Source organism: Xyrauchen texanus, chromosome 37 (assembly GCF_025860055.1).
Source record: "Xyrauchen texanus isolate HMW12.3.18 chromosome 37, RBS_HiC_50CHRs, whole genome shotgun sequence".
In the NCBI taxonomy this organism is placed as follows: domain Eukaryota; kingdom Metazoa; phylum Chordata; class Actinopteri; order Cypriniformes; family Catostomidae; genus Xyrauchen; species Xyrauchen texanus.
Window position 1 is genome coordinate 17,498,342 of NC_068312.1, and position 20,568 is coordinate 17,518,909.

General features: G+C 37.6%; 1 protein-coding gene across 6 annotated transcripts in view; it reads left to right on the top strand.

The window, feature by feature from the left end:
- Positions 1-20,568, top strand: part of LOC127631169 (pre-B-cell leukemia transcription factor 3) — a 107,442-nt gene that overhangs the window by 66,770 nt on the left and 20,104 nt on the right. For all 6 annotated transcript variants that reach the window (XM_052109186.1, XM_052109189.1, XM_052109191.1 and 3 more), the window contains exons 3-4: positions 15,597-15,838; positions 19,431-19,621. In XM_052109186.1, coding sequence (XP_051965146.1) covers positions 15,597-15,838; positions 19,431-19,621 — 433 coding nt within the window. The remainder of the gene's footprint in view (positions 1-15,596; positions 15,839-19,430; positions 19,622-20,568) is intronic.

Consider the following 20,568-nt stretch of genomic DNA (forward strand, 5'->3'; position numbering starts at 1 on the left):
CCCGTTTCCCATTGATGTTTAATCATACATTTTATATAATGAAATCGTTATGACATTTGTTAACATCAACATTTACATATTAAACATGACATACTTTCTTATTAAATTACAGTTATTATTCAGTTATAATGCATTATAAAATGTCCTACTAATTAGTTTGTTCGTTTTAAACACGAATAATAAAAAAAAAATGTAATTGTCAGGATTATCATCTGCATAGGATGCATTTGTCCATATTTTTAGCATAATCCTACACATGGCTGTGTATTTGGATTGAATTGAAATGAGAAAAGCCCAGAGTCCATGTCAGATGTTCATGAATTAAGCTTCATGTGAGCTGGTGAGCCGAAAACGTATCTCATGATTAGTATACTAATTGTAAGTGTCAAATTGGTTAAATCGAAGGACAAAGGAGCATCTTAGATTTCCATAGGGGTTTCCATGGCAACGGTTCTTTATCTATCTCTTGGAATGTGTGTGTGCCAGTTGTGGGGGTTTTCTAAGAGTATGTTTGGATAGATCTGCCCTTTGTTCATTGACCATTTTATTGGTCAGATGCTAGACTCCTTGGCTCCAGCAGAGTCCCCCAATTTATGACTCTGAGGAATGTCTGGAGTGACTGCTGGCCTGTGTGTGTCCTAGCCCCAACAACTTGGAAGTAAATATCCTTGTATATCCTGGATTTAAGTCGTTCAGCGTGGACATTAATAATTCTTCTGCTCATAAGATGCTACAGGTGTATGACTTTCTTTCTTCAGCAGAACACAAATTAAGATTTTAAGAAGAATATTTCAGCTCTGTAGGTTCTCACAATGTAAGTGAATGGGTGCAAAAATGTTAATGCACCAAAAAGCACATAATGGCAGCAAAAAAGTTAACCATACACCTCCTGTGGTTAAATCCATGACTTCAGAAGTGATATGATGGATGTGGGTGAGAAACAAATACATTTTTAAATACCGTAATTTCCGGACTATAAGCCACAACTTTTTTCCCACGCTTTGAACCTCGCGGCTTATACAATGACGCGGCTAATATATGGATTTTTCCCGCTTTCAAATTTTATAAAAAAAAAATAAAATAAAAAACATTCTGTGACGTATTCAGTTTTTTGGCGGCGTGAAGCTTTCATTAGACCAATTGAAATTACCGAACGAGTTAAGGTCAAAACAAGGAACGAGGAAGATAGTGACCAATGACTTTCTTGGTAGGCTACTGTTTACTGCAAATGTTTTATTACAAGCCGTGTGTGGCAGCGGGGGTGTGGTCAAGCGCCCGTCCGGGAGAGAAAAGCTGTAAGGGCTTACACATGTGCTAAATTATGTCTAACACCGGTGTCTAATTTCAAGTGCCCTGCTTCACATGTCCTTCTTGGGAAAACTGTCACACGGGCACCAGTGTGACAGTTTTCAGCAGGGCACTTGACGTTCCAGGTAAGGCTTTTAATGGCCACAGCAATGTTTACAATCAATTTTATAAAGTTTCTCAATTCTTCTATGCGCCAACACTAGACTGACGTGTGTCACTCTCTCAGCTCTGTGGCTGCTGCCTTTTATGCCGCTCTCCCCATGCTTACTGAAATTAGACACCGGTGTTAGACATAATTTAGCTCAGGTGTAAGCGCCTTACCGCTTTCTCTCCGGACGGGCGCTTGACCACGCCCCCGCTGCCACACCGTGTTTTGTTAAAGCCTATTTATTTTTGTTACAAGCCGTGTTTCGTTAAAGCCTGAGTAAAGTTCATTTGTTTCAATGTACCGGTAGGCACCTGCGGCCTATAGACAGGTGCGGCTTATTTATGTTCAAAATAATATTTTATTTAAAATTCACTGGGTGCGGCTTATATTCAGGTGCGCTCAATAGTCCGGAAATTACGGTACATTTTTAAGTCTACAAATTCTTCTCTCTGCCCAGTAGGGGGCGATACGCATGAATAATGTGAATCGCCAAATGCACAAGAAGAAGAATGTTAAACATTGAGTGAGCATGGAGGAGAATTTATAGTAAAAATTTACTTAAATATTAATCTGAGTGGAGTTATTCTTCTAAAAATCTTCATTTGTGTTCTGCTGAAGAAAAAAGTCAAACACATTTGGGATGGCATAAGGGTGAGTAAATGGTGAGAGAATTATCATTTTTGGGTGAATATTTCCTTTAAAGCCCGATGTGGTCCCTGTACCAAACAACTTTTCCCACCACTGCTCTACATCTTCTATTGTGCGGGACATTTTTTTTAGCATTCCTTGCATTGTTTTGAACATGTTTTATGCACAACAATAACTCACTTTGTCTGCATTAAGGGCATTTTAGACCCTACACATAAATAGATTTGAATTTATTTGTTTCATACATTATGATTTAAACAGCCTGGTCTCATTAAATGACATGACAACATTTTTGCGATTCAAAATGTACATGCTGTACATCATGTTTGTCTGCAGATTTCTAGTGAAATGTGCAGCTGGGGGCGTCAAAAGCAAGTGGAAGTCTTATTCAGACGCAATTTCAAGGTAAATGTTATATATATAGTTTTTATAACATGCCTCCCTAACCTAAAACTTTTGCCTGAACCTCAAAGTGTTAGTGAATAGTTTTTAAAAATATAATGAGATGTTTAAAAAGACATCCTTACCAAATCAATGCCTAAACTTAACATTAGTGTTTTAAAATGCAGAAGTTAAATGAAAAAGCAAATATTTTTTGAAGCAACCACATCATTTCGATCTGCTTCTATGACTCTGTAACGTCACGTCAGCTTAAGTTCATGGCTGGATTTGAACCACAAACCTCAGACTCTTAAGTCTTAACACCCTATCAGGTGAGCTACCACGCAAGATATCCAGGTTGGAATAAGTGTATATATGTATGTGAGTCTGTGATAAAAGCATTAAAATGTAATTTTTTCAACAGATGTGTTTGAGAAAAAGTGTGTCGATATCATAAAATCCGAGTAATAGAAAGAAGTATTTATAAATTCAGAATCAGCCATTAAAGTCATATGAATAAAACCCACAGTTGTTGAAAACACACAGTTATTGCAGCACTTCTAGTGTTCATTTCACCTGGAAACTGCAGGGAATTGTACCTGGAGACACATCTTACAAGTTTTGCAAACATGTATATAGAGTCATGTTTTCACAATAAGACCAGGTTGCATTTAAAATGGTGATCAGTGTATTGAAAATAAACTTTTCATCTTTTCATTTCTTTAAACATGTTGCCCTTTTTATTTTTGGGGAATCAGATTCATGTCGTTTTTCTTAGATAAATTATCTATTTTAAAAGTTGGCTGTCAAAATACCTATAAAATACCTATATTTTTATTCTTTCTGGTAAACAGCCATTCAATGGAATGTAAATTACGGTATGTGTGCTACATTTTGAAATTGCAGCCTACAGTGTTTATTATAACGGCGCATAGATTTCGCAACTCAGTACTCAATACTCACTACTCAGTAGTCATTTTAAACATTCTACTCCTTTATTCTTACTTGAGTAGTTTTTAGGTTTACTTTACTCACACTACATTGTTTGGGAAGTAACAGTGCATTTACATGAGGATGATTTTTCAGAACACATTCCACCCCTGATTATAACACCTTACCTACATTCAGAGAGTTGGCATGGCTTAAATTACTCTAATTATAATTGCTACAGATTTACCATAACCCACACCTTAAACTTTTAAGAAAACTTTTGACATCTTTATAATAAAAAAAGAAACATCGTTCCAAATTTTGTCCACATATAACTAGGTACAAGGGTGAGCAGACGTCCTGTTTTTCCCGGGACAGTCCCATATTTAAGCACTTTCTAATGTCCTGACTTAGTGCCCCTTCCCCCTTAGTTTTCTTCCATATTTCCCCTCTCCTAACATTTCTCTATCACCTATGTGGCTTTCTCAGTCACGTGAGTATTATAATCAAAGGTAGCCAAGGATATGGCTTGAAAAACCAATAAAATCACACTATGTTATTTGAAGTACAAGACTGGATTAAACTATCCAATCACAATCCCCTATCAATAGATGTCCAGTTAGTGAACTGATTGAAGAGTCAGTTTGAAAGAGCACACAGATTAAAACAATTTCAAGGAAGCGTGCATGTACATTTAATGAGGATCTTCAAAAAGAGTTTACATTTCTAAAAAGGAGTCAGAGACAGAGCCAAGTAAATCAATGTGTGTGATTTGTGGAGCTCTCTTTTCCATCGCCCATGGTGGCCGCACTGACATCTTGCAGTATGTTCATACAAAAAGGCATGTGGATGCTGCTAAAAGTAAATGTGCCACACCAAGCGTTAACAATTTTTGTGAAGCAAATTTCCTAATCTGACAAGGTGCACGCAAGTGAAGGACTTTTTGCGTATCATTCTGTTGTGCATGGCCATAGTTTTCGGTCGGCTGACTGCACTGCAGATTTTATCAAGAAATTGAATGATCTGAAATTTTCTTTTGACAGCATCAAATCTGAAGCTGTGACATGCAAACTACTCGCTTTTGTGCAGTTGAACTATCAGAAATTACTGCAGCATGGCAACAAACATTTCCTCTGTCTTGGTCCAGCTCTTGGAAGAATACTACACATTTTCAATAGTCTGCGTGCATACTCTCTTTCTCAAGAAAAATGGCCAACGTTTCTAAGAGATTTCTAAGAGTTTCAGCGATCCTTACACTAATCTTTGGATTGGCTTCGCCTTCAACATTTAACCGTGCATTGGAAGTAGTAGAGCAAGACCATATATCAGCCACAGAAGTAGCTTTGCACATTCATGACCTGAGAAAAGTCTTGCAGGCCAGACTGGAGGAATCATTCACACCCTCTGACATAAACAAACTGTTAAAGCTGGTGACATGCGAGTGGATGATTTCTTTTGTGCAGTGAGAAACTTTTATTCAGCATCAGTGGATTACCTCCAAAATTGAGGCCGCTGGGTGTGGGCCTACTGAGAGACATCCCAGAGTGGAAAGGCATTCAGAGCAGCCTCGAACACTCCTACTCCAGAATCCCCACTCTCAGTTTGATTGAAGAAACCACACTCTTTGATGAGTGGGCTTGCTCAAAATACATTGTCACTCATTGAATCACTGAGTTCCACAAGTTAGCCAATTTTTTGTGAGCTGGAGAGAAAGACCATCAACTTCGGAGTCTTAACTAAGGTCATGGAGTTTGTTTTATGCCTGCCTGGGACACATGCATCTGTGGAGCATGTGTTCTCATTAATGAATGCAGCATGGACACTGGATCAATCTCAACTCAGTGTAACAGTCATGAAGGCAATGCTGTACGTACGCCTTCATTTTGGACTGGACTGCTCTGCATTTTACAATAAAATCTTGAAAGACACATTTTTGCCCGGAAAAAAATACAAGGTGACAACAGTTACAGATGCAGATGCACCCTCTACTTCACATTGATCTGCGCTTAGGTAAGGATACGTCAATTTCATTTTTGCTGGGAGGAGGCTATCCCATTATCCACAATCAGGAATCTGGTCACACTACTAAGTGCACATACACACTTTTCATGATCATGAATGGCTGAACACTGAGCTGCTCTGAGAGAGATGACCTTTCTTGATATTGACAGGAAATAAATTCCTTTTCGATTAGTTAGCTTTGAGGGACCTGCGCCAGTCGATGCAATTAGATGTGCCAAGGTGTCAATAGGCACTGGACTCCTGCAGAACAACTCAGTGATTAGAGAAAGAAAGAGAGAGTAAAGGGGTGAGGGATTAGGGTTCAGTTGGAGGTGTATTAAACAAAACTCACAGACCATGGATGCGTGAAAGACAAAGAGAGAGAGAGATAGAGAGATCACTGCAAGACAGCACTCACTTTCAGAGGCTAACTGATTCTTTCCTTTTCATTTCTTTCATGTTTTTCAGAAACCTGATGCTGTTTCTGATATGAACAAGCACGAAAAAGTATCTCTGTTGTCAGCACATCACTGTCGAATTTCAAGCCTTCCGTTAAATGGGCAAATAGAAAACAGACAACATAGTTGTCTAGGGTTTGTGTACGTGTAAACACCAGTGTACAGCCTCACATCGCTGACTGCACTGAAGAGTAAACGACTCTCAGTGGTGTGTGTTTGTGTGTGTTAAGAGCTCTAACACTGCACATTAACTCAGCGGGGATGAGACGTTATGGCTCTCGTGGCCACCCTTAAGTGATGGGAGTAAACAAGGTAGAGGTCAGAGGTCAGTCATAAGGGCATACCCAGTGCCTAAGGGACATATTGAGAAAGAGAGACAGAGAGAGATGGTGTAAATTCACTGTAATTTTTGTGACGGTACACAGGTGTCTAATAAATGTCACAGTACCTTTAAAAATATGGCTGTGGACAAATGTAGGCGCCCACTGCTGTAGAAAGTGCCATGTTTCTCATATGGTGCTTTTAAGTTACAATAGGCCTATATTCGGCAGGCTTTTTCAACCAAAACGACTAACAGTACATTCAAGGTATGCTTTACATTCTTTGAGGATGTGTGCTCCCTGGGAATTGAACCGATGACTTTGACAATACTAGCATCATTTACGTTTACATTTATTCATTTACATACACTTTTATCCAAAGTGACTTAAATGAGGAAGGATACAATATAAGCAGTTCATCTAATGGAGACAGTAACACAAAAAGTGTTCCATTATAAAGTTTCAATTGTATCAGAAAAGTACTAGCCAAGACATAGATTAGAACGCCATAAGTACTTTTTATTTTTATGTTGCATTATGAGTGTAGGGTCAAGTGGTCACGAAAGTTGTGTCTTTAGCACTTTTTTGAAGACAGAGAGGGAGTCTGGTTCATGGATTGAGTTTAAAAGGAATTCATTATTAGTGAAGCTACTAAAATGTTTAGAGTATTTGGTTTGATTTGGTATGTTCTTAAACACAACACATGAAATCAAAATAAGACTTCTGTGGCTTTTAGTCCATGTGTGTTACCTTTAAGGTCATCTATATGCTAATGCAGTGTTTCGCAACCTTTTTTCTGCCACGGCACGCTTTTTACGAATAAAAAGTCCCACGGCACACGTTTGTCCCACTATCCCACATAAACATCGTCAATTGTTTGCCTTTTTAAGAACTTGTCCATGTTTTCTGTCCGTCTGTGTTTACTTGTAATGTTTGGAATTCGGTTATGCAAAAATGTAAGTTACATAGGTACGCTGTATAATGAGGTCACAGGTGGCAAGAGCGTAAATTGGGTAATGAAAAAAACAACAAATTTGCTTCTTTTCTAATTTGCAGATTTGTTCTAGCAAATACTTTTTTGCAACGCCACAGCAATTTTTATTTATATATTTTTGTATATATTTACAGGGCTCCAGACTAACATTTAAGAGTGGTAGTACACTGTGTTTGAAAAACACATCCAGAAATTATTCCCTCACTACCCCAATATATTGATATATTTGCTATTTAGATAATAGTAAATATTTTTTCAATATCTGTGATGTGTGGATTGAAACCTTACCATTTCTGTCTGTTCATGTTGCATATTTCTCCTTTATTCCTTTAAAGTACTGTTTAGAATGTTGGGGCTGTTTAAACATTTTTTAAACTAGTTTAATCATCAACACATTATGGGTTTTCATCTAGGTTTTAATCAAATACCGTGACCCAGCCCGCTCGCAGCTCTGTTTATGATGAGCTGAGCACTAGAGACCTGTACACGTGTAAATGCAGGTCTCTATCCATTCTGTCCATTGAGTATTGAGCTGCACTGACTGATCTGGGAAGAGCTGTCTTTCACATTTGAATGTTTGCTTTTTTATATATTTCTCACACGCAGCAAAAAACAACAACACACAATCAGAGAGTCTGCCAACTTTGTAGTCACGCCAGTGAACTCTTTACTGTGTGATTATTAGATATCCATTAATACTGTTTTGATGCTCTAAGAAGAATGCATGAATACCTATAACAGATAGCATGCAGCTTATATACGTTTAGACATCGCACAGATCTAACACTTTGAAGAATTTGTCCCATCTGCTTTTACATTAACAACTGTGTTTGCTTTAATATCTCGTCAAGACAGCGCAGATTTAATCCCGTCTGTTTACACCCTCGTAATTCATTAGCAGCTGTGTTTACATTAATATCACATAAAGAGGGGTATTTTGATGAAAAACAGCGCAGAGTCTCGTACAGGATTTCTGCATTCATCACAAGACATAAGCGCACAGGCAGACATAAGCATGAGAGCATTGGAGAGCAGCCGGCTGTAATCAAACAGCTCAAGGGTAGTCAATTTTGTCAGATCTTGGTAATGCCGGTATTTTTTAGCATCGGTGGCTATTAAAATATTGAACTGAGCAGAGATTCTGTCACACTCCTAGATAATCGTGAATTGTTTTGTAGATGCCATATAAAGTTTATCAGCATTAAAAAACACATCTTGAAGTGAATTGAAATTTGACTGCCTTACAAAGGCATGCCATGTGAAGGAAACGTTAATATACATTGCAGAATCGTTGTCATTTAGAAATGAGATCGCATGGGTGTCTGAATCGAGACCTTTTAATGATTAATTGTGCAGCTATAAAGGCTCTTAACATGCTAGCAACAGTTCTCCCTTCAGTCGCATTGTTCGTTTTGAGCTGATGAAATCAAGTGACAGGCCTAAAGCACACGTCTAATTGGGTCTGGTTCTTTGCGTTTTGTAGTTTGTATTTTTAGGGAACTTGTGAAGGTGAAGCCTGGCCTCCATTCTTCAAACGAGCTCCCAACCCCCTATTGTCCATTTACTGTGATACCAGCAACATTGCATCAGACCCAGCTGTGTGGAACAGAGCTTTATGTGTCGCCTTGGCTCGGGCATAAGTCCAAAGGGCTTACATCAGACAGGAAAAAAGTTCAAAGGCAGAAAACTAACGTTTTGTTCTGCTACCTGAGATTGTTGCATCAGTTTGGATAAAGGCTAAAGGGTTTGGATAAAGGTAGGTGCAAGGTGCATGGTGTTTACAAGCTTCTGCTGACAGAAAAAGAAGAGAGTGAGGTATTAGGTAAATCCAGCACAGATATCTGTGACTAAAGCAGTGGAAATTCTCAGTTTCATATTTGCAGCTTTACTGGCAATGAGAGATCTAATCACCGCAAAGCCTACTTTACTAGTATCACGGCAGGGTGTTTACATTGCTCATCTTAAAAGTGTTATTAGCTGCTTAGCTTAAAGGAAAACCACATGCCTCAGGCCTGCTGTGTGGATGTTATAGCACTAATTCATTTCAGACATATTGGGGTTTAGTTTGAAGTGATAAAATTGTTGTTACGACAGAGGAGATTTGGTTGTTTCTTTTTTGTCTGGTTCTTCCGTGAGCCGGAAGTCATAGTAATAGTGTAGCCAGAATAAAATGGATAAGAGAAAAGATAGAAAGTAAAATGAAGGAGAATATTTATGATGAATATAAGTATACAGTATACACCACATAGCATCGCATGTTGTCGACTTGAGGCTGATTCCAAGCATGAGATGTTGATGTGTTGGTGTCCTTACCAGGTTTCTTAAAGGGATAGTTCACTCAAAAATCTACAAATACTGTATATACATGAAAATTAATCAATTTCTCACTCTTTTGTTGTTCCAATCCCACATGAATGTCTTTTGTTAGCAGAAAACAAAAGGAAATGTAAGTAAACAATGTCAGTATCTAAATTGTTCGGAGAATTATCCCTTTAACTAACTTAATCAGCAAGGGTTCTTTGGTCAACTTCATTAGAAAGGCCATGATGGTTGACCATAATTTTTTGCAATCTGTCCTAGTCCACCGGCTAGACAGCTTCATTCTGCTCTAAGTTGGTCTTTTCAGCATGGCGAAATGGGGAAATGTCATCAACAGCCAAAAAAGAGAACCAGAAAATCAAAGAAAGGAGCATTTTGAAGAGAACTGGGTGATTATATAACAACTTGACTCTTATTTCTGTGGTTAAAAGAAAGTGGCCCCATAAACCACAGCACCATTTGCTTGAAGCTCTTGCAGCAGGTGTAGGAGGAACTGAGCAGGGAAAGGCAGGGAGGAGGGGCTCTGTGTTTCCAAAGGTGCCCATTATGGATGGCTCTCCTGGGCTGCCGTGGCACCAATGCACCCGTTCTGCAGCCTGGAGGGGCCCAGCGCGCTCCTCGCACAGCCGAGTAATCATTTTTATCCCCGCCATTTCCCAAATAGAAATGGACATGTATGATAAAAGTGTCAAGGCCGGTGTGGGCGACAGGACCTTCTAACTGCATTACATGTCACATCCTCACGTACCTCTCTGTTTTGCTTTGCCTGCGAATGGCCGTGTTATTGCTCGCAGGAACTTGGCGGTAATATACAGTGCGAGACAAGCAGCTCTTTATGGCCTCAGATTATTTGGTTTGAATGAAAGTGTTGATTTATATCTGTTTAAGTAAAAAGCTCAGTAAATTCCCCCAGCTGTGTTTCCCTGTTCTGAGTGAACGGACTGACTGTGACAACCAGGGCTTGTGTGGAAATGTGTCAGCTGTGGTTTATTTAATGCACCTGACAGGAATGCAAAAAAACAAACAAACGAAGCAACTACCACCACTAACATAACACAAATCAAGCCCAAATCCAAACATACCCATATACATATACTATAGATTATACCTAGTAAGCACACGTACATATATTGTTGAAACATTTGTGAAAGTTTCATTTTTCTATTTTAAGGGACATGTTTGCATATGAACATCTGATAAACATCTTAAAAGTAGCAGATTTACATTATAAATGATACATTTTGCATAAGCATCTGATGAATGTTTTTCTAACATCCAACAGTGAACATTTTCATTTTCAAACAGTGAACATAAATGCTTTGCATATACATACAGTACATATATTGATCAAATGCTTTTATCCAAAGCAACTTACAGCACATTCATGCAATACATTGTTGCTGCTCTTGCATTCCCTGGGAATCGTACCCACAACCTTTGCAAATGTTATTGCCATGCTCTACCAACTAAACTACAGGAAAGCTTGCAAATGAGCAAATGCACTACAAATGACACCTTCCAGATAAAAATGTAAACATTAAATAGATGTATTGGTGATATTGTGGTAGAGGCAGAGAAAAAGTAGTTGAACTAAATGCACACTTTACATTTTGTGGTGCAGGTCATGGCATATAAATATAAAAAAAATTAACTGCACAACTCATCTTCATCCTCATCACGTTTCGGCCTAATGGCCTTTGTCAAGATGTATGAAAGATATGAAAAAAGGGCGATATTGGTTGAGTGTGTGTGTGTTTGACTGCTTTTGGAGTCAGTGACACATGGTCATATTGTCCCTGGTGTGGCCTTGGCTCTGTCGCTGACACTGCATTGTCCAGCACCGCCAGATGAGCGCCTCACACAAATGACCTCATTCATCCTCGGCCTCTCACACCATTACACCCCATGGCCTAATATCAACACCACATACATGCCCTAACACCTGATCAATACCTCCTGGGCCAGCCAATGCTGGAGGTGGCGGACTTTAGATTTGTTGTGTTACCAGAGTAAATGGTCTCCTCACGTTGACACCATCTTGCCTTTGTTTATTTATTATAGTGGGTTAGCTAGAGTGTCTGTATGTGTTCTGTAGAGGTTTGTTTGTACACGTGGCTTTACTCGCCGCAGGCTTTTTAGCATTTTGTACTTTAGATGAGGGAATCCTGAAGTCTTGCTTACAAAACCACAAAATCGATGTGTAAATACTTGTTCATGTTTCAATGTGGGCAGAAATTGTAAATGTCTGACCATGGTTAGTTACATCAATGTTTATTTGCATATACTGTATGCATTCAAAACTTTGTATTTGTGGGTTTGAACTAAAAAAGGGAAGACATGAAAGAGTAGCAGTGACAAAAGTGTTTTGCTGTGTGACATGTTATACTGCATCTAAAACAATTTTAAACACTTTTTTTTATTATTGTTATAGTTATACACAGTTTTCATGACTTCATATTAATTGTGAGGCTACATAGAATATGTCCTTTTAAGAATAATTGTGCAAAAAAAAAACTGCAAAAAATCTCACTCACCCTTATACATTCATTTATTTATTTATTTTAGTGTAGGCGACATCTGGATGTGAAATTTGGATGTCAACTATTGAAATAAAATTAAATGCAGTTTTTTGCATAATTTGCCAATCATGCTTTTGTGTAGTAATTCAGTGTATATTCGTGTGTCTGTGTATTGTTGTCAAACACAAGGAGCTGGTTTGCTGATCTTGGCAGCTGAAAAGTGCCCAAAACCCCTCTAAATCCTGCAAACAGACTAAACTGGGAGACCAGCTAAAACCAGCAAACCAGTTTAGTTTGTATTTCAGCAGGGTCTCATTTTAAGACCTATTCGGATGGGATTAGTTTTCCAGACATATGTCTGTTAAGTAATTACTGCAGACGTCTGTAATATTTACTGTTAATTCACACGGGATAAGCGATGTCTATAACAATCACAGAGATGGGTGTGTCTACTGCATTTACACACTGCTGTCACACATAACTGAACTATTAGAAAGTGTATACTGTGCTGATTGATTATACAGGAAATATTAAACTTGATCATAAAAGCCTAATGTATCTAGGATTGATTATAAGAAGAGTAATTTGATTTGAATTTAAATTGACAGCTGATTTGGGGTCGTTTTACCAACATTTCAATTCGCACAGGATTAATATTACCAGGGGTTATTTTTACAGGGCGTTTTATAGTTGGTAAAACGCATTGTATTTTTTACCAGCTCAGGAACGCACACTCCATTAAAAAATCTGAAAAAATTACTGACGTGGCCGATTCGCACAGGATTAAAATGACTGAGAAGCTCTGTAATTATTACATTATCTAAATAATACAAATATAAAACAAATTCCATCCGAAGAGGGCTTTAGTCCTAGACATTACTTTTGTATGTATCTGGTGATTTTTCACCCTCTGTTAAATAAATAATAGTATGCTAATGCCGCTTTGTTTTCATTTAAGTTTTAACACCCAGTTTGTGTAATGTTTGTTTATTTTAGATATCTGGCTTTTTTGTTTAGATTTTTTTTGTATCATGAAGCCAGAGTATGCATGCCATGCCAGCACATACAGTATCTACACCTGTATGTATTGAATAAGAACTAATTATGATTCACTGAATGAAAAGAAAGGGAGGAAAAATGAAAGAACAAAAGAGACTGTGTCCCAATAACAAAGGCAGAAGCTCGCAGCCGAAGACAAAGCATGACCGTGTCTTCTTAGAACAGCATCATTACAAATACATGTTAAGATTAAAATGTTTGATTAAAATCTTTTGCAAAAAAAGAACCTTTTTCTGCTTCATTATTCTCCTTTATGAATGAAGTTCATTATACAAACAGAAAGAGAGAGAGAAGAGAGAGGCAGGCACTGATGAGGAAGTCTGTAATCAATCTTAATGGCTCTTTACTGCTCCAAGGTTCATTATGAATATCAAGCAAACACAATGAGCTATCTTTCACCCTCATATCGATTGCTATGCAAATTTACATATATTTCAAGCAGCCTTGACTCTGCAGAGAGGAGAACAGGGCTGTATAATAAAACAGTTTTGTTAACAACAAAACATAACGGCACTTGTGAGAACAGTTTCTGCTCGTTATTACACTGCACTTGTGATTTCAGAACAGCAGGCAACCACACACACACACAAACACACACATGTATACATGTGCAAACATACACACATACAGAGCGCGCGTCTTTCTCTATAGCATCATCTCGGCATCAGTGAGGTTCTATCACGCTGTTGAGTGTGTGTCAGTTGGTGAGTGTCCCTGTCATGTATGGCTGTGAACACACACATACACAGTGTGTGCAGTGTGCTGTGAATATTTGAAAAGGCAGTACTGCAAAACAGAGGAAAAACAAATTCATACCTACAGGCCTTTTTCAGCACTCTCTCAATAGCCTCTGTGCCCTGATCGGTCTCACTTTAACTCAAGCATAGCGATGGACTGGAGTGGACAACATACTTTTACTCTAATATAATCTGTTACTTTCACCTCTTGTGACAGATAGTATTACATTAGTATTTGCTGGAAGACAGTGGCTTGATTACATACCCCACTACCTGTAGGATTGTATCGTTTAAGTCTAAACCTGTGTGAATTTAAACATCATAAGTTCATTCATTTACATTTATGCATTTGGCAGATGCTTTTATCCAAAGCGACTTACAGAGCCCTTATTACAGGGACAATCCCCCCGGAGCAACCTGAAGTTAAGTGCCTTGCTCAAGGACACAATGGTGGTGGCCGTGGGGATTAAACCGACAACCATCTGCTTAACAGTTTAGTGCTTTAGCCCACTACACCACACATAAGTTCAACATTCATTCATCATTGACTATATTGTTTATGGCTCATGAGGACAGTAGACATGCTCAAGCGTGTCATGAAGTATACCTCTGCATTTACATTTATTACGTTGACTCATTTATGCATAGCTACTTAGGAGTTGTTTAGACTGTACATGTTGTTGCGTTGAAAAGGGATAGATCATGCAACAAATGGAAGAGAATGCAGGTGTCTTGAAATGCTTTTTTAAAAGTTCAAGTTTTTTAACTTGACATGTCATCTTAAAACATGGCACTCCTGTCTGAGATGCTGAAAAACAGTGAAATGCAACACAGTGGTAAAAAACTTCCATCTAGCATGTGTTTGCATATTTAAAAAAGTAAAAACAACAGACATTAAAACATGTTTGATGTGAATGGCCCCTTAAAGTGTATTCAAGGTATACATTTGATCAGTTTTGTTCATTTTCTGCGAATTAAACTCATGACCTTAGCATTGCTAGTACCATGTTCTACCAGTTGGATTACAAGGGACATCTTTGCTTGCTATTTTTGTTTTCAAAAATGGTAGTAGGCACCAAAATGGTAGTAGTGTTTGCATTTGTTTTCAAAAATGTAGTGCAAATGAAAACATTGCTGCTAATTTGTTCCACATTTAAACTACAAGTTTGTCCCAGATAAACAATTTTTGAAAGGTTTATTCATGCTTGATTCAGTAATCATGTCCATTTGCTACAACTTATGTCATGTCAAAGTCTTTGGAACGCACCCGGGAGGCTGTTTCCAGTCATGTCAGCGCAGTTCCTATCTGCTTGAATGGGGGAGCAAAAACTGCTTACCAAGCTTACGTTTAAACATCATATTTCAAATTAGCAGTAAAATCTGACAACACCGGTAATATAAATTGTGCTTATTTACCTCACATTACGCCAAAAAAATTCCGTTTTACCAGCTTTTTTTGCTAGTGTGCATGCACATTCTCGAGTTGACTGACAGGCGATGTCTGTATCTAAAAGGTGATTGTCTCTTTTACCTGTAAGGCGGGACTTCCTTTACACACCCGTTGACCATTGGGCACGAGCTCCTTGGTTGGGTATTCCAATTTCTCCCATTCATTTTAATAGAAGTGGCCTGTCAACAAAAATAGTCTCTGGTCATCTGCAGTAAATAACAAAACTCAACCATTCCAAACTGACGAAGAATATACAAAGCCTCTACACCTTGTTTTACATTGTTACATCACTGACCAATCCCATCTTGTCTTTTTGTTTATCAGGTTTAAGTATCCGCGGGGCTCAAGAGGAGGACCCGCCCGATCCCCAGCTGATGCGTCTTGACAACATGCTTCTGGCGGAGGGTGTGTCAGGACCAGAGAAGGGCGGAGGATCAGCAGCGGCAGCAGCAGCGGCGGCAGCAGCCGGCAGTCCCACTGACAACTCCATTGAACACTCTGACTACAGGGCCAAACTATCCCAAATCCGACAGATCTACCACACTGAGCTGGAGAAATACGAGCAGGTGAAAGGCAGAAGCTTGTAATAACCTTCAAATGCAATATTTACATACAGAATTGTTAATGGTCTTTAACCAAAGGCAGTATTGCAGTTTGTGCTGATTCTCATACATAGCTGATAGTAAACAAGACATGTTGCATGTCATGACAAAGGCAAAGCTGCTTACTTTACTCAGAATTAAAATCTGAAACATACACTGCTCTTTTTCTGCCTTGCAAGCATTGGAATTTCCTTCCAAAATTGCAAATCTATTCATGTTATGAAGCCCAACCTGGTTGAATGGTTTGGAGCCAAGAATATTACAAAAGAACTTGGTAGCTCTATTGAACACATTTGCATTAAAACCTTCATTGTAAGTAAGAACAGCTTGCTGTTCTGTCAGAATCAACAATATTCATCCGAGGCTCAATGACAGGTTAAAAGGGAGACCTGGAGGCCTTCATCTGAACTGAAGGTGTCAGAGTTCTAAACCTGAGAAAGCACTTTCCATTTTATAGTCCTGTCTACCATGATTACAATCGAGCACAGATGTGATTTATGGTGGTATACAGGCATTAGGACATCTTCAACTTACCTGACCCCAGAACAGCAATGGTCTAGACATCCTCTTATAAATATTGAGCAGAATCTTTTAGTTACAGTGTGGAGGGCAACCTCTGATTGCACAGTGCATTTGAGAGTGTTGCTGTGGAGGACCGGCTGCTTCATTGAAGTCATGTATTGATTCTCTAATGGAGCTGACATTAATTTTTGATTCAGCGCTTTAGTTATTTTCCTCATAAACAAGGACGAGTTGTACGAGTGCCTTTCGATCACTTTCTCAGATATGGTGTAGATGAAGGACTGTATAATGTTGGCTGTTTATAAAGATATTCCTAGAAATTAAAGTAATTGCTGGATGTCTATTTGCCCTTTCTATCATAAAATACTTCAACAGCACTTGCGGAGTGCATAATAAATAATGGTGGAGGAAACTTCTTATTTGTAAATAACAATCCCTTTAAAATGATATGAAAGTTGTTTAGCTGATTGCTTAACCATCTAATTGGCTAAATTTGACTGATTAACTTCTAACTGTTTAGAAAGGGAATGTACAGAAAGGTGGTTCAACCATTTCACCGTGAGTAAATGTATCTTTCTTAAGGGTGTTCCCCGATTTTAATTATCTAAATGTAAATACTTAACAAATTTTACTCAGAGTAATGAGCTAAAGTGTGCACTACCTAAATGAGTTATTCTAATTAATCATGTATGAACCACTGCTTTAACAAAAAGCTCTTTAAACTCTATGGGTGCTGGGCAGGTGCCAAATTGAAAACCGGCAGTTGCATTCATAGATGACTTCACCTATTAAGCTGTTTAATTCCTCAGCAGCACTAACAGTATGGATGGTGTTTTTTCCATGCTTTTAAGAGCGGCATCTTTGAACTTGCTTCAAAAATGTTTGATTGCCGCACTATAGAGCTTCAAACTAATGCAGTTGAACTGATAGTGCTTCTTCTGCAGAATAGTGTTAAAGATCATTTCTTGAGGGCATATTTCGATTTTAAATTAGTTCAATCTCTAGGATGTTTTTTTTAAAATTATTATTATTTTTATTTTAAGCGAGATGATGACTCAGGAATTATATATTAAAAAAATTAATTTGCATTTCCATGAGGTGCCATTGCTGATATGACCAGCAACGGCACCTCCAGGAGTTAAATAGATGTTTAAAAAAAAAGAAAGAAAGATAATGAAAATAAATGTAACATAGAAGCAGGCTTTGGTGAGTATCGCAATACTTGTAATGGTGTAATGTAATCATGATACAAAAATGTGTTACTAATCTGTTACAGTTCCATAAAAAACTCAAATGTATTCAGATTACAGTTACCTTTGGTAAATATTGGGATTACTAGCAGGATTAAAATTTTCAATATATATAAAAAATAAGCAAAGATCCTCCTGACATAAAATGAAAAAGACAGCATCTTGCTTTAGAGTGGTACAGATATGATCAGATACACGCTGGAGATCTCTTCTGGTTCTCTTTCGTTACTCTGTTTCGTTACGAATCTGGCACCACTTACTGTCACATGCACAATAACACCTGTCTCACATCAACACCGTGCTCTCCAAACGAGGTCAAACCATTAAAAGGGCTGTTTCATCGCAATGGCCACTGGAGAAATATTATACTTTTTGTGGCTATTCCAACATTCTTGTCACTTCAATGGAGAAAAGGGAAAAAAAATTTATTCCTTCCAGCTGTGAAGTTGCAGTGTTTTTCCAAGGACCCGATACATAATTTAATGGTAAGACACATGTGAAAATCATGTTAGCGGGGATAGATCAAATTTTTCATAAGTGTTCCCTCATTTCGCAGCCAGACCATCTTTCGATAGTTTTTTTGAGCACGAATAGAAACAGAGAACGACTGCTCGATCCCCGACAAACAGCCAGTATTCCGGTACACCGGACGCCTACAGTCGTAACTTTAGTGTGACTTCTCATTTCCAGCCTAACTTCAGTTGAAACTCTTAAACTGTTCTCTGAAATGCGTTCATGTTGTAATGACAACTGTAATTGGGACAGCATTACTTTTTTCTTTGTTGAAAAAAATTTAATGAATACTAAATTAATTGAAAATGTTATTAAGTTCTTCGGGGAACGTGCAATGAACAATTTATCTGATTTTGATACTTATTATAAATATATTGTTAAGAAGTTCAAAAGTATGGGTGAGGGAGAAATACTGGCAAATGTAAAATTTTTAAACTCATAGAAAGCAGGAATAAGTAAATCAACATATTCTGTTACCTATTAAGGAGGCAGTGTCTCTGTTTTTCATGTTTTTTTTCTTATACTGTATATAATAATAGCTACATAACTCATAACATTATTCAAATACGGTTTGTTTGCATTCATAAGGCATGATTAAAAGTCTTTGAGAAAATATTGCTTTTCTCTTGACTTTATTCACATATGCTAACTTGAGGTAATCAAAAATAAACTAAAAGTAATCTGATTACATTACTTACTTATTGAGGTAACTAGATCAAGTGACTGAATACATGTTTTAATAAGTAATCAGTATTTGTAACAGGTTACATTTTTAAAGTTACACTCCCAACCCTGGATAGAACACCAACCAGAATTCATTATGCAAATTTTAAGATGATTTTATCATTATTGGTAGGATTTTAAATGCTTGAAAATGTAAGTCAATAAGAGATTTTCAAATTAATTTTACATTTCTTAAAAAAATAACAATGAGTTTACAAAAAACAAGAATAGAACTGAAATTCAGTGGGTTGGCTCATCTTATTTGAGAAGTTTAATACTTAAGGTTTGGGGTTTAGAACGAGTCCTAACGTGAATGTTTGAGGAATATTAATGCAATGCTGCCTTGCAAGCTGTGTAATTATTTATTTGTAGTTGAGGCTTGGAAGTGGGTCCTAATGACTTCAGAGGCTGATAACAGCCAAACATAATCCCACAAATTGATTAATTTAGGGTAATAAGCTTTACACCTACGCCCTCACTCAGAATCTTCTAATTGCTTAAAAAAGCTATACCCTGAGAGTCAATAAAATTGTTGTCTGTCTTCACAGGCATGTAATGAGTTCACAACCCACGTCATGAACCTGTTGAGGGAGCAGTCTCGCACACGGCCCATCTCACCCAAAGAGATCGAGCGCATGGTCAGCATCATCCACCGCAAATTCAGCTCCATCCAAATGCAGCTTAAACAGAGCACCTGTGAGGCTGTCATGATCCTGAGATCCCGCTTCCTCGACGCCAGGTATGAGCATGTGTGTTTGATCTGCCTATATTTCATTAACATTAAATAAACTATTGCACAAATTTATAATCCAATTTTTGCAATTTGTAAGGAACTAAAGATTTAATTAGACAGTAATTAATGACCAATAATTGGACTTGTAAGTGACTAGTTATGGACTTGTTTGGAATTCTAAGGCATTTATTAGGACTTTGTTCATTGATTTATAACCCTTGCCTAAGAGCCTCTTTTTTCCTAAGAACTAACTTATTATGAAAAACTAAATATACCAATAGCTAGTAAGGTGCATAATACATTCTTTATAGGTTCTCATTACATTATGTGAATGTGCAACTTATAAGTATAAAATAATATAGGAAGGCAGAGACTTTTGTTGCTTAGCATTCTCTTTGCACTAACTGCAAATAGTGTTAGATGCTATTTTCACCCCTAATTAAATATTAACTTACAGTATAGGGGCATCACTGCAGCATGTTTATTGTGTTTAGTTTAGAGTCACATAGACACCCTATACCAACACCTACCTATAAACCTAACCTTCCCTGCTTTATTGAAATACTATATGAATTCTGCATGTATTTAATTCACATAATCCACACATTCACACAGAGTCCTGAGAACCTATAAAGGATATATATTTCATCACACTATTGATTTGTTTTGTTTTTAGCAGAGAAATTCACAGTTGAAACAAAAGCAAATATAAAGGGGCTGTAGTGCAAGAATAAGAATTCAGCCAATAAAGGTTTAATGAATACTTTATAATGCTAAATAAAAGTCCATAACTAGTCACACAAGTGTAACTATTAGTCATGAATAACTGTTTATTTTCTGATCCCTAAACTAAGGTGTTACTTAATGAAAGTGATTCTTTTAGATAACAAAATACCAACCAAAGTGGCATTTCTTATAAAGAAAGCTAGTACAGGCACACTTTTTTGAAGTAT